Here is a 12,866-nt window from a genome sequence, read left to right on the forward strand (position 1 = left end):
GAAAGAAAAAAAAATAGGACCATCCAATGGATGAGAGGGTTCACACTTATTGCCACGGCAAAAGATCTGAGTTCTGTCCCTAGACGCACATAACAGAAGGAGAGAACAGATCCCCAAGACTTGTCCTGTGACTTCCTCATGCATGCTATGGCATCCGCTCACTCTTGTGTGTGTGTGAATGCAAATACACACACACACACACACACACACACACACCACACTCTGACTTTCCCTGGGGCTGGAGTTACAAGTGATTGTGAGCTGCTCACTGTTGGTGGTGCTGGGAATTGAACTCGGGTCCTCTGAGAGCTCCCCCCACACCTGTAAAGGGCCTTTTTGTGCTTTTCTGCTTGCTGCTTATTGCTTGTGTTCTCCGAGGATAGACGAGACCGCTTTGGTCTCAAGCTGTTTGGTTTGTAGCCACGGGCACCGCAGATGCCTGTGTGTTTATACAGAAAGCACGAGGCTGATCATCTGCCGCAGAGCCACCCAGGGCGAGGCGGGTTCTTAAGTTGGCTTCTCTGTGCTCTGAAGCTTCTTTTAGGACAGACTGGGCACCCCTGCCTTCTGTACACAAGCTGCTCAGGTCTAATGCTTCTCTTCTGCTGTGTCTCAAGTGTCACCATTGCGGGATGAGATTAGGTGTCACCTCCGAGTGCAGGAATTCGGAAAGGAGTGTCTCCCGCACTGGCTCAGGAGAAAGGCCAGAAGCTGAGCAGGCTGGTACTGCCCCCAGGTGCTCTTGTGCTAAAGAACTGGGTTGCTATCCAGTGAGGTCTCACACACACACACACACACACACACACAACTTTTGTTCCCACAATACCTCAGGACTAAAGCAGAGGATCTCAGCAAATATAGACAGTGCTCCCGCCTATCAAAACCTGCACTTAGGAAGAAACCTAGTCACATGGCAGCAGCATTCTCCCACACAGAAGGGACCTTTGCAATGTCTTCCAACACTTGGCTATTTCTGAGAGAGCGGGAAGCATTCACTCCTGTGTATCCGTGAACACAGACACAGGCACCGGGTCACCCTGGTGCTGCCGCCCGAACCGGTTTCTTCTGAACTGTTTCTACCAAGGATGCTCCTTCCAGAAACCCTTCCCCGATACGCTCCTCTAGGCTCTTCCCTTTGGCTGAACTGCCCGAGTGCCTTCTCGCCATCCCCTGACTCTTTGCTTTCTTGAGACCAGGCATCTCAGTGCTTGCTCTGGATAGGGTAAGTGACAGGCTCGGCCTCTCCTCCCACTAGGTTGTGTTAAGGTGGGGTGGGGTCTGGAGGGAATCAGTCTGGAATGTTCTAGCTGTCCCGTGTTGGCAGGACTCCCGAACATCGATAACTACCCTTGGGAGGTATGCAGATGGTGGAAACCAGGCTTGCTACAACAGGGGCACTGTTCCCTCCCCTGGTCTGAGAGCCAAAGGCAAGTTCCAGCCCAGAGCAGAGGCTTCTCCAGTGCTGGCTTGTTCTTCCGTTCGTTTTTAAGGCAGCCCACATCTACTGACAGCATTAGCTTTTCTGTTACCGTTCAGACTGGCAAAGTGTGTGTGGGGGGCATTGGGGGTTTTATCTCGATGTTCTATGGCACAGATCCCCTCCCTGAATCCGAGGGCCGGCCTGGAGGCTTTGGAGAAGTCACACCTTGGCCTTGTGTAAGCTTCCCAGGAGCTCACATACTTTGGTTCACAGCCCCTTTTTGCTCTCAGACTCACCTGGCTCTACCTCATCTCCTGCCTCCCGTCCCACCCACAGGACCTCTCACAGTCGATACCCCCAGGTGACTTGGAGGGTAGCCTGCTTAAGTTCACTTGCTCTAGCAGCCCAGCCCAGAAGATGCAGTATCATGTTTGTAGGCCTCGGGGATGGGAGGCAAGCATCTCAGGGGCCAGCACGGCAGTAACCAACATGGGAAAACACAAGGAGAATGATTGTGTGTAATGCTCTGTGTGGATGCTGAGCCCAGCACATTTACATTTTTGGAGCCCTGCGCTTACCTGTCTGCCTAGATGCAGTTTGACTGGCACCTCCTGTCCCCCAGAACTGTTGTCTGTGTGAGGTACCCCATCCAAGCACCCAAGCAGGATGAAGGCTGGCCCCTTGGGCTCTTGCTAAGTGTTTCTTGCTGGACCCACAGGCTGTTCCAGGACCTACCTTGGCTTTACTGTTGGAACAGCAGGCAGAAGGCTAGTGTGGGATTGCTTGGGTGGGTGGGGGTGGGGTAGGGTTCAGGCTGCCTCTGGGCAGGGAGGTGGGGTGGGGGTGGGGTAACAGAACGCTGAGTTTCATCCTGTGAAGTCTCGGAGGTAGCAGTTACTGTATGTGCTTCATAAAACCAGAGTGGCACTTCCTGCCCCCAGGGAGCTCAGGGGGACTCTTTGGGTCAAGGTTATGGGTTCCGGTTATATGGGACAGGCTACTCTAACCCCAGACTGTCAGCCTGTACATACAGCCAAAATCTCCGTGTCTCAGTCACCCGCGATGGGCTGAGCCTGGCCGGGACTCAGAGAGCAGCCTCCACTGGTTAAGACTTTGGTCCGTCTGATTCTTGGATCGTGGGTCAGTCCTAGAGGGCTCGTGTGCCAACTGCAGACCTGGAGTGGATGGGCCAGTCTCTTCCCCAGGTGGTGATGGGAACACTTTAGTCAGGTTTCCTGTGAGCACCATGTACCCACACTTGGTGGCTACTGTCCCCTTGACAGAGGTATAGGGAGGCTTGTCCTGTCCCCTGTCACTCCACCTGGCAGAGTCATGCTGCATAACCTTGAGTGTAACCCCAGGGGAAACTGAGGCACAAGCCAAGGCAGGGGTCTGGCCTGAGAGCCAGGGTGCTGAGAAGGTTCTAGTCAGCCCTGTGAGGGCCCCAAGTTCTCCTAAGAGTCTCAGCTCCCGGGACCTACAGTAGTTCCCAGGTCCCCTTGCAGCCAGGTAGGATGGATCTGAGTCTTGTTTCTGGCTGTCTTGAGCCTGGGTTAGGTAGGACCCTGGGTCTGCAATGGCTCCTGGTTTTGGTCCCTGTAGATTTGCTCTAGTGGTCTATCTATGTCTTCTTGTTCTGTGCTTCTGAATCTTGAGATGAGGTGATGAAGTACCATGGAGATTTGAGGATCACCATAGGCCCCCTGGAGCTCAAGCCTGCTCAGAACTCCTGCCCAAGGGACCCCAGCTTCTGAGTACCTGATGAAGCACCGTTCTTGGCATGAAGTGCCCAAGGTTTAGAAGAGCACTTGGGCCTGGTATATGTAGGTGTTTGGGTGTTCAGGACCCTGTCAGTGGTGACCTTCATGTGGGTACAAGCAGTTGGCCTTGTCTCCAGGAAACCATGGTGGCTGCTTCCTACAGGTCCTGGAAGCAGCTTGGGGGACAACTGGTCAAGTGGGGAGGTAATTGTAGTGACCATTCTGGAATTTTGGTTCTTAAAGACACAGAAAGAGTATAAGAAGGTGTTTGTGTAGCAGGAAATATTGAAAAAGGAATTTTCTCATCTCTGGAGACTCTCTGACCCTTTGCTCTAAAATCTCTCCACCAGACTCGATAAGTTCCCGTGGCGGGGTCGCTGCCACACTAGCCCCTAAGTTCCCTGGCGGGGTCGCTGCCACACTAGCCCCATGCAACGACCATGTATCTTGCGGCTCTCTGCTGTGGACTCTGTTCACATTCCCAGTAACCGGGTAAAATCAAAACTCTTGAGGCTTGTAATTTATCAATCAGATTTATATCAGTAAATTTTCACTCCACAAAACATCCTTACAATAAACTCAGAGCCAATTGATACTGATATAAACTGCCCACCTGGATAAGACAAATTGTCCTATAATAATCCACCCCTTATAAGATATTCATAGCCACCTGTGTCTATTTAAAGCCACATGGATCTGGGTCATCCTTCTCTTCTTCCATCTTCTTCCCTTCTCTGTAGTCTGTCCCGTTTCTAAAATTCTCAGCCCGCCTTTCTTTTTCACTGCCCAATCACAGGCCTTGCCTTATCTTGTGCCTGCCCTCACCTGCATATATCCCTGGTGTGGGATCTGGGGCTGCTTCAGACTGTCAACAGCAGCTGACCATGATTTGCCTCATGCTCTAGCAGGGGTGTGATTTTGCCAGCTGCAGACTTTCTGTGATTGTGTGATGTTTGGTATTCTGGGAACTTCTCAGAGTATATGAATGCTAGAGCCCTGAGAGGCTGTGTGTTGTTGATTACATTTTGTTAAGTAGCTGTACACAAAGGAGAAAAAAAATTAAATATCCTATTTGGTGAAGATCAAACTTATGCCAAGGAACTTGACGCCCTAATCATCAGGAATTGGTGTAACAATAATGTTGCCCCCTTCTGACCCTTGACTTTATTCAGGGATCTCTTTTCTTCTTTTTTTTTCTATCCTTTTTTCCCCTCTTATCTAGTGTTGGGGGTTGAAAAGGTAGAAGAAGGGGTAGGAAAGGGTGGAAGACAGAAGGACCCATAAAGTAGCAAAGGACAGCCTCAGGTGATCTCTTTTGAGTGTCTTTGGGTAAATGAATGGCCCATTGCTGTACCTTTGCTATAGTTCTGAGAAGTGGCCCTTGGTCCCTCCTGTGTTTGAAGGCGTATATGGGAAAGGCCCAGCAGAGTTTGGGGGGTCTGCTTATCCTAATTTTGATCCGAGGAAGCACAAACAAGCCAAGGGGTATGGTCCCCACAGCCCTTGAACCAGTGAGCTGGTTCTTGGCATTCCTAGCTGGTGCTGGTATTCCTTTAGGGCAGAAGTTTGGAAGATGTAATGAATTTCAGTCTTGAGAGGGAGAAACTGGCCAGGATTCACCAAGGGGCCCGTGTGCCATGAGGCACGGTGGAGAAATGGTGTGGCCTAGAAGGCAGAGGCTGGGATGGTGTGGTGGGAACAGGATCTGGGAAGCCCTGCCTGAGAATCTAGAGGAAGCATGACACTTGCCCATGCCCTGATTTGGCTGAGTGATGGGGTGCTGGCTTCTCCACTGTCAGAGCCGAGAGAGAACAGAGTCATGGTTTATGCAACATGGTTAGGGGTACTTTGAAAAGAATTTTAATTTTTATTTGTGTGAACGTCTGTATGTGCCCAGTGTCTGTGGAAGGCAGAAGAGGGTGTTGTGTTCCCCAGAACTGGAGTTACAGGAACTACGTCGGTGCTGAGGACCAACCTGGGTCCTCTTCGAGAGCAGTCAGTGTTCTTAACCACGAGCCACCTCCTGAGCACCAGTTGGTGCTTTGTGACAGTAGCAATGGAACCTGCCCCTCTAATTCCAGGCTACCTCCCTCGAAGCCCCTACCTGACTCCATGTGGACCATTACCAACTTCTGGTCCAGACTGCGGCAGCCTCTGCCTGCTGACATTTGCCTAGCACGTGTGAATTTACACATCCCTTCCAATCTGGCTGGACTGACTCCCCAGACCCTACCTCATCTTCCGCTGTCTCATGTTCCACAGATGGCCACCCCTGAGAGAAGCCCTTTCATGTTACCACTGAGCAGTGTTGCTAACTACCTAGTCACTGTCATTTCCTGTGTCCCCAAGACTGGAACAGATCCCCCACTATCTTCCTAAAAAGATCTGTTTCTTGGTCCCTGAGGCCAGACACCTGCTGTGGCATTTGGCAGGGTACACAGGAAAGAAGGCATGGTAGCTTCCTGGGGATGGCAGTGTGGGGGAGCACATGGTGCTCAGCCCCACCCAAGCAACACCCCTGAGCTTGTTCAACCTAGAGTGTTGAGCGGGCATGTTGGCCCTGCAGAGCAAGCTTACACAGAGGTTCCCAATTGTCCCACTGCCCCGAGGGAAAGGGGGCCCATCCAGGCTCAGAGGTGGAACATTCCTTAGAAGGAACATTCCTGGGGAGGAGGAAAGAGGCCCAGCTAATGTGTCCTGCTCAGATCGGAGCCTCCTGGAGCGTTGTTGGCAGAGGGGATGTCCCTGGGATTGTTTCTCAGTCTGGCACTGCAGAGTGAGAGGCCGCCCACCCCTCCTTAGGGGTGGTGCGTTTCTAGGCCCCCTTGTACCTGCAGCCCCTCGCCTTTCCTCCGGAGCTCTGAGTAGCTGACTGTAGTCCAACTGGCTTGCATCAGCTCTTGGCTAAGCCTCGGGGAGCAGCCCCGGCCTGTCTGGGTGACACCTGGCTATAGGAAGGGGGGATTATTGGCCTCATGAACAGACAGGGCCTCATAAATCCTGGCTCCCAGCAGGCAGCCTGAGGCTTCAGGTGGGCAGATGGGATCAGGTATTATAATTGTCCCCACAGGCTCACAAGTTGAGGCCCTGGCTGTCTCCCCTATCCAGTGGGTGTGGACAGCCCCTTTGGGTGTCCCAGAATATGTTTCGTATAACAAAGGCCTTCTGATCTGGGAAGCTCTTCTTCACAGGCCAGGGTGTGTGTGTGTGTGTGTGTGTGTGTTGGAGGTGGGGCATCCTTTGACTGAGCCCTTCCCTTTTCATTCTCCTCCTGAAGATTTCTAGAATGGGTGTGTTGATATGCCAAGAGGTCAGTTATGAGGTCATCTACAGTGGCCTGTGTGAGAATAGCCAAGGGCAGGCTAAGCCTAGGCAGGAAGGTCCTATAGGCTATAAGTCCCTTGGCCTAGGTGTGTAGGGGAAGGGGATAACCCTGGTCTCAAGGCCTGGGAGTCCAGCAGGGAGCATATGGGCCCTCCTGTGTACCTTTGGAAGGGACTGTGTCCTCTAGCCCAGCATACCAGCTAGGTGGACCTTGCTTGCTAGTCCTCAGGGCTGGCTGGACACCAGTCCTTAGACCAAACCTGAGCTGTTGCGAGGGCTTGGAGCTCACCCACTGTCTGGGCCTTAAGTGGAGCAGCTTCACTGGTGGGGGTTGTTGAATGCTGCCTGGCTTGGGGTGCATAGTAGTTGTGGGGTTCCTGGGGGGCAGGGCTAGATGGATGAGGCAGGTTGCCTACCATCAAACTACTTTCCCAGACTGAGACCCCTGTTTCCCCAGGAGACTCTCAGATCGCCTTCTCAGGTTCCCCTGCTCCATCTGGGCGCTATTCTGGACCACAGTCACATTGCCCCCAGACATCAGGCCCAGTTCCACTGTCTTAGTCAGGGTTTCTATTCCTGCACAAACATCATGACCAAGAAGCAAGTTGGGGAGGAAAGGGTTTATTCAGCTTACACTTCCACATCGCTGTTCATCACCAGAGGAAGTCAGGACAGGAACTCAAGCAGGTCAGGAAGCAGGAGCTGATGCAGAGGCCATGGAGGGATGTTACTTACTAGCTTGCTTCCCCTGGCTTGCTCAGCCTGCTTTCTTATAGAACCCAGGTCTACCAGCCCAGGGATGGCACCACCCACAATGGGCTGGGCCAGGGATGGCTCCACCCACAATGGGCTGGGCCAGGGATGGCACCACCCACAATGGGCTGGGTCCTCCCCCCCTTGATCACTAGTTGAGAAAATGCCTTACAGCTGGATCTCATGGAGGCATTTCCTCAACTGAGGGTCCTTTCTCTGTAATAACTCCAGCTGTGTCAAGATGACACAAAACCAGCCAGTACACCCATGTACCTTAATGTTGTCTTTTTCCCATAGGCCTTTGGGTCCTGGTCCCTACTTATCTCCTAGAGCCTGGAGAAGGCGGCTGCCTGGGGTGAGGGGAGGGAAAGATGAAGCCACGATCATGGGCACCTTTGTGACCAGGTTTGGATTCGTGTCTCACCCTGCCTATGGCTAAGGGTGAGGTGCTACAGAGGCTGTGTCCCCATTGCTAAAGTGGGGTGCTGAGGACCAAGCCACAGTACTATGGGGTAGAGGAAGTTTCCTGGGTTGTAACCTTGTGATGTCCAGCTCGGAGGCCAGTACAGATTGGTGGCATATTGTCTGCCCCAGCCCTTAGCTCTTGGGATCTACATCTATTTCGGAGTGCGAGGGGAGGATAAACCATATAAGCCGCAGTTCCCACATTGTGGCTCTGGGCAGGGACTGTCTCCACACAGCTGCTTGTCCTGTGTGGGGGAGTGACAGTCTCCCCGTGTCCCCAGCTTCAGCCTCTTCCCCCAGCCAACTCTCCTGAGTTGTTCTTGGTCTTCTGCATGGGACGTTGTGCGACCGTTGTCTTGATCCTGTGGGGCCAGGGAAGGTGTGAAGAAGGAGAAGCTGCAGTCACCTGTTCTCCATGTGCTGTTTGCCCAAGGCCCTTTGTGGCTAGTATGACAGGTTGAAAGCTACCCTTGACAGAGGAAAGGAGGGTTGGGCATGGGGGCACATATCCCTGGGGAGGATTCCAAGCTGACTTGTCAGAGACCCATCCATTGCACAGCTGCTGTTGAAGCCTGAGGGGTGGGTACAGATGTCTGACTCGGGGTCTGCTTTTGCACTGTTGCTTAGTGATTTTGGTAGAACTACTTCTAGGGGAGGGGAGTTCCCCCACATCACACCTCCTGCTGCCCCCCCCCCCCCCGTCTCTCCCAGCCTCCATCCGAGATGATTAATGATGGCCTACTTCGCCAAGCATGCAGTCCATCCCCTGGGGTCTGTCCTGGCTTTGGCTGTTTGTCTGTGCTCTATGCTTCCTAGAAACATGTTTCTGCTCTGCAACGGGCCCCTGTGGGTTCCATGGCATCTCGCCATCTTAGGGGCTGTGCCGGGGTTCAGCAGGACTGAGTGTTGGGCACTTGCTATGGCCTTGGCTCTATGTGGTGGAGCTGCTGTGAGAAGCAGCCCTGCGCGTGCACATCTGTGTCACATCTGTGTCTCACCTGAGGTCTGCATGGACCCTCAGGTCCCGGTCCTGGCAGCCAATCTAAGAACCTCGCCACCGTACCCGTGAACATCACACCTTGGCAGATGGGCAGGTGAGGGTGTGCCAGCCTCTTCAGGCTGAGCACTGAGATGCCAGGATGTCTTTGTGGCTTGGGGCTCATTCATGAAGTCTCCACAGCGAGGCCTGAGTTGTAGAGGGGCCCAGGCTCCACTTTGCCCTTTGTGCGAGACTCCCTGAAGTAGTGGGGGCACCCCTAGATCATTTCCTCTTTGGTTTAAACTGAGGTGACCTTTACATTATGAAAAATCACCTCCTATCGCCATGAAGGTTGAGCTGAGCAGTTTCACCGGGTACAAGATCTACCTGGGACATAGACGGCGCTACGCCGGAACCGATGGGAAGGCGGCTTTCCAGTTTCTTAGTGCAGAATGTGAGTCCCCATTCCTTTCCCCAAAGGAATCCTCGGCAGATAAACTGGTCTGTCCTCTACAGAAGGAGACACAAGAAAGGACGGTTGGAAGAAGTTCAAGAGAGAAGAGCGTGCGGCCAAATTCTATCGAGCCATCATTTGCTGATAGAGTGGCCCAGAGGACTCAGGAACCAGAAGTTAGGATAGCTCAGCGACAGCAGGCTATCAGGGCTGCCAAGGAAGCAGAAAAGGCTGAGCAGGCATCAAAGAAGACAGCAATGGCTGCTGCCAAGGCCCCCACAAAGGTGGCACCTCAACAAAAGATTGTGAAGCCTGTGAAGGGCTCTGCTCCTGAATTGGTAGGAAACGCTAATTTGGTAGATCAGAGTTAGATAAAAAAAAAGATCTGTCTCTAAATATAAAAAAATAAAATTAAAATAAAAAAATAAAAAATCACCCTCTGGATTCAGGCTTCAGTGGCACCTGGCGTATTCCTCGTGCTGTGACACCACCGTCTCTTGCCCTATGGTCCCCAGCTCTGGTCTGCCATCTTTTCTCTGCGGTATGACTGTCTCATGCTAATACAGTGTGTTGCCCATGGACTGGCTTCTCAGGAACCCTTCGGTAACAGACACTGACATTCGGACAGCCGGCCATTGCAAAGAGGAATGTAAAGGTCTCCCCTGGGGGCATCCTGGTGAACCATTGCAGGGACATCCTAGTAAACCATGGGGTGTCCTAGCGAACCGTGGAGGTGTCTTTGTGAACCTCAATGGTAGAGGAAGCATCCTAGTGAACAGTGGCAGCATCCTAGTGAGCCCTAGTGAACATCCAAGAATGCCAAGTCCCAGAGGACTTTTTAAAAAAGACACAGAGCAATTGCATATATTGTCTTGAAATGACAACCTTTAGCCCCCAAGGTCAACAACAGGCTGCTGCCAGCCCAGACTGCAAGGGCAGCTATTTGGTGGATCTCTATGCTCTGCTCTTGGTGTAGCTCAGGTGGATTCAGCGGTGAGGGTTCTTGCTCCAGGCCACCATGTTTGCACGGATGTCACAGCCTTCCAGCTATACTGACTTGAGAAGGTTTCACGGAGGCTCCTTCCCAAAGCTCGGGACTCCTGCCTTTGCGGGCCAGCACTCCCAGATGACAAACAGGACGTGCTCACAGGTGCTGTGCTCACAGGAGAGAGCTAGAACACACGCAGGGATGAGTCAGTTTACACACGGGGGGTGGGCTGTCTCCACTGAGCAGTTTCCTGTGAACTTCAAATATAGTATGGGGACCACCCTTGGCCATCCCCACCTCTGAGATCTCTTCGTCACTGCCCAGATGGCCAACTGGCCCTGGCCATGTGAACAGAAGGGTGCTCAGCCGGGGACCTGCCCACTCTGCCCCGCTGCAGTGGTTTCTTGGTTGTGACAAAGCCTGGAAGGGAGATGAGAGGTCAGTGTTCTGGCTTCTACCCTGGAGCTCATGTTGTTTGGGTGGTTTTATTTATTTATTTTTTATTGTTTTGTTTTTCAAGACAGTGTTTCTGTGTGGCCCTGGCTGTCCGGGAACTCACAGAGATCCACCCGCCTGTTCTGGGATTAAAGGCAGCCACACCAGGCAGCCCTGAAGCTCTTATGTGTGGAATTTGTATGGACCCCGTGGACCTGGGCTGGAGACAGGAGCCCTGGGATGGGTGGGCATCATACTTTCTGAGGTTTACATATCCAGACATGGATAACCCTCCAGTGTAGATGCTAAGAGTTGCAGAGACTCAGCGGGGCTCATGCTAACCCAGGAGTGAAGGGGACTAGCCTCTCAGGGGTTCCCAGGATGGGGCGTGGGGCTAGCAGCTGCTATGGTGACAGGGCAGCAAGTGTCTATCCTGGGAACCGGGCACTGTGATCAAGGTCAGGGGCTTCTCCTGTAGACATGGGGAGCCCCTGAGGTTCCAAGCTGTAGTGGGCATTCTTTACTCTGCTGCCCACTTGGCCAACATACAGTTTTGTGAGGTTTCCTAACCTGGATCCATACAGTACTATGAGAAAACCTTTGTCTGTGACCCTGATCCTCAAGCTGTCCCCCCTCCCTCTCCCCGTACGACCTCCCCTCCCCCCACACCACCTCCCTCCCTCTCCCCCACCGCTTCCCTTCCAGTTTCCCACAAGTGGTCTGAATGACAGGACAGGCCTAAGCTGTGTTGTGCCTCATACCCTGGCCCGCCAGCCTGGCTTTTGTGCTGTCTCCTCAGGCCAGCAGACAGGGGACCCTAGGCACCCCAGCCATGACCTCTGCTGAGACTCTAACTCCTCAGGAATTCCCAGGAAATTCCCACCGTTGGCTTCTCGGGGCTAGACGGGTGGCTGCGTTCCAAGAATCCAGAGGCAGCTAGCCAGTGTGTCCTTTGGCCACCACGGTCTTCATACAACTGCCGGTATCTCTGAGGCCCTTAGCTTAGCTGTGAGAGGGTCTAGGAGCCCGTCTGACGAGATGTGAGAGACACTGGGACCTCTGGGAAAGCTTTGGGCCACCTCATATCTGAGAGTGCCTGCAGGTTCTTGTGTGTAGCTAGTGAGAGCCTGGCTTCTCTCCTAGGATAAAGGCTTCTCTGTGTGTACCTGCGACATGTTGAGATTCCCCTTGCCCCGAGCCTGCCTTGAGGTTGGCTGTTTGGGGACACTGGAGGGTCAGCCTCCCTGGATTCAGATGAGGCTGTATGACCAGGTGGGTGGACAGAGGCACAAATACTGACTCAACACGATGAGTCTGCACATACGGAAGGTCCCTGCGGTCCCAGGATGGCCAGATCGGGTGGCAGTTGAAGCACTGTTTCCCCCGTGAAAGGCTGAGCCCAGGTAGGAGTCTCCATCTCAGCTCGCCAGGTGACAACTCTGAGTGCTCGGCTGTGCTCTGTAAGAACTGATCAGAGGAGGAGGAGCTGTGGGCTCAGGCCCTGGCGGTAAAGGTCTGGTAGGTCGGCTGTGTGCTCCACCCGAGCCTAAAGGAGACCAGAGCTGTCATGGTGTGACCAGGGTTCAACCAGGGTGTCCATCGTCAGGATCAGATTCTCGAGGGTCCTGTTGCACTGGATGTAGGATAGCTGCTTCCCTGGGTACTTGGATGGAGGAATGGGGGTCCATTCATTTCCCTCTATGGGGCCTGTCCCACTCCCTGATGCCTCCTCCCCATCCCTCGGGGACACCGCGTTTCCATGGCCAAGTGCTTATCTGCGCTTCTCCCCACAGATGTGGATGAATGTGCCAATGCCAACGGGGGCTGTGAGGGCCCATGCTGCAACACCGTGGGTGGCTTTTACTGCCGCTGCCCACCTGGCTACCAGCTGCAGGGTGACGGTAAAACCTGCCAAGGTAGGTAGGACCTGTCTGTTACTCTGTCCAGGGGAGGGGCAGAGACAGAGTGGGTGGTGGGAGCCAGGGGTAAACTCAAGCTCGGATGAGGAGCTAAGACCCTCTAGGGGAAGGGCCCACATTCCCCATGACACTGATAGGCCTGTCAAAGACTGTCAGAGGCCTGGGGCTGGAAACAGCTTGCCAGCTTTGAACTGGGGCCCCTGTGACTCCGCCCCAGCATTGCTGGCAGACAGTCAGCAAAATCAAGACCAGACTGAAGTAGATCCTGCAGAGACTCAGGGAACTGTGTGTGGGGGGGGCGGGGAGGGGGACTGAAGAGGCCCTGCTGTCCCCAACCCCTCATACTCTCCTTTGCTTCATTCTCTGGCT

The 12,866-nt window shown here is 53.5% G+C and overlaps 1 protein-coding gene and 1 pseudogene across 2 annotated transcripts in view; both read left to right on the plus strand.

The window, feature by feature from the left end:
* The window catches only part of MEGF6 (multiple EGF like domains 6), a gene marked incomplete at its 5' end in the record, with an annotated part of 93,894 nt that overhangs the window by 33,378 nt on the left and 47,650 nt on the right, over positions 1-12,866 (plus strand). Inside the window, one exon of the mRNA XM_080920734.1 lies at positions 12,372-12,494. Coding sequence (XP_080776860.1) covers positions 12,372-12,494 — 123 coding nt within the window. The remainder of the gene's footprint in view (positions 1-12,371; positions 12,495-12,866) is intronic.
* On the plus strand, positions 9,047-9,526 carry LOC308424918 (large ribosomal subunit protein eL24-like; annotated as a pseudogene). Its single transcript has one exon. The product of its transcript is annotated as a large ribosomal subunit protein eL24-like (transcript).

The sequence above is a fragment of the Micromys minutus genome (assembly GCF_963924665.1).
Source record: "Micromys minutus genome assembly, chromosome: 9".
NCBI classification, from domain to species: Eukaryota; Metazoa; Chordata; class Mammalia; order Rodentia; family Muridae; genus Micromys; species Micromys minutus.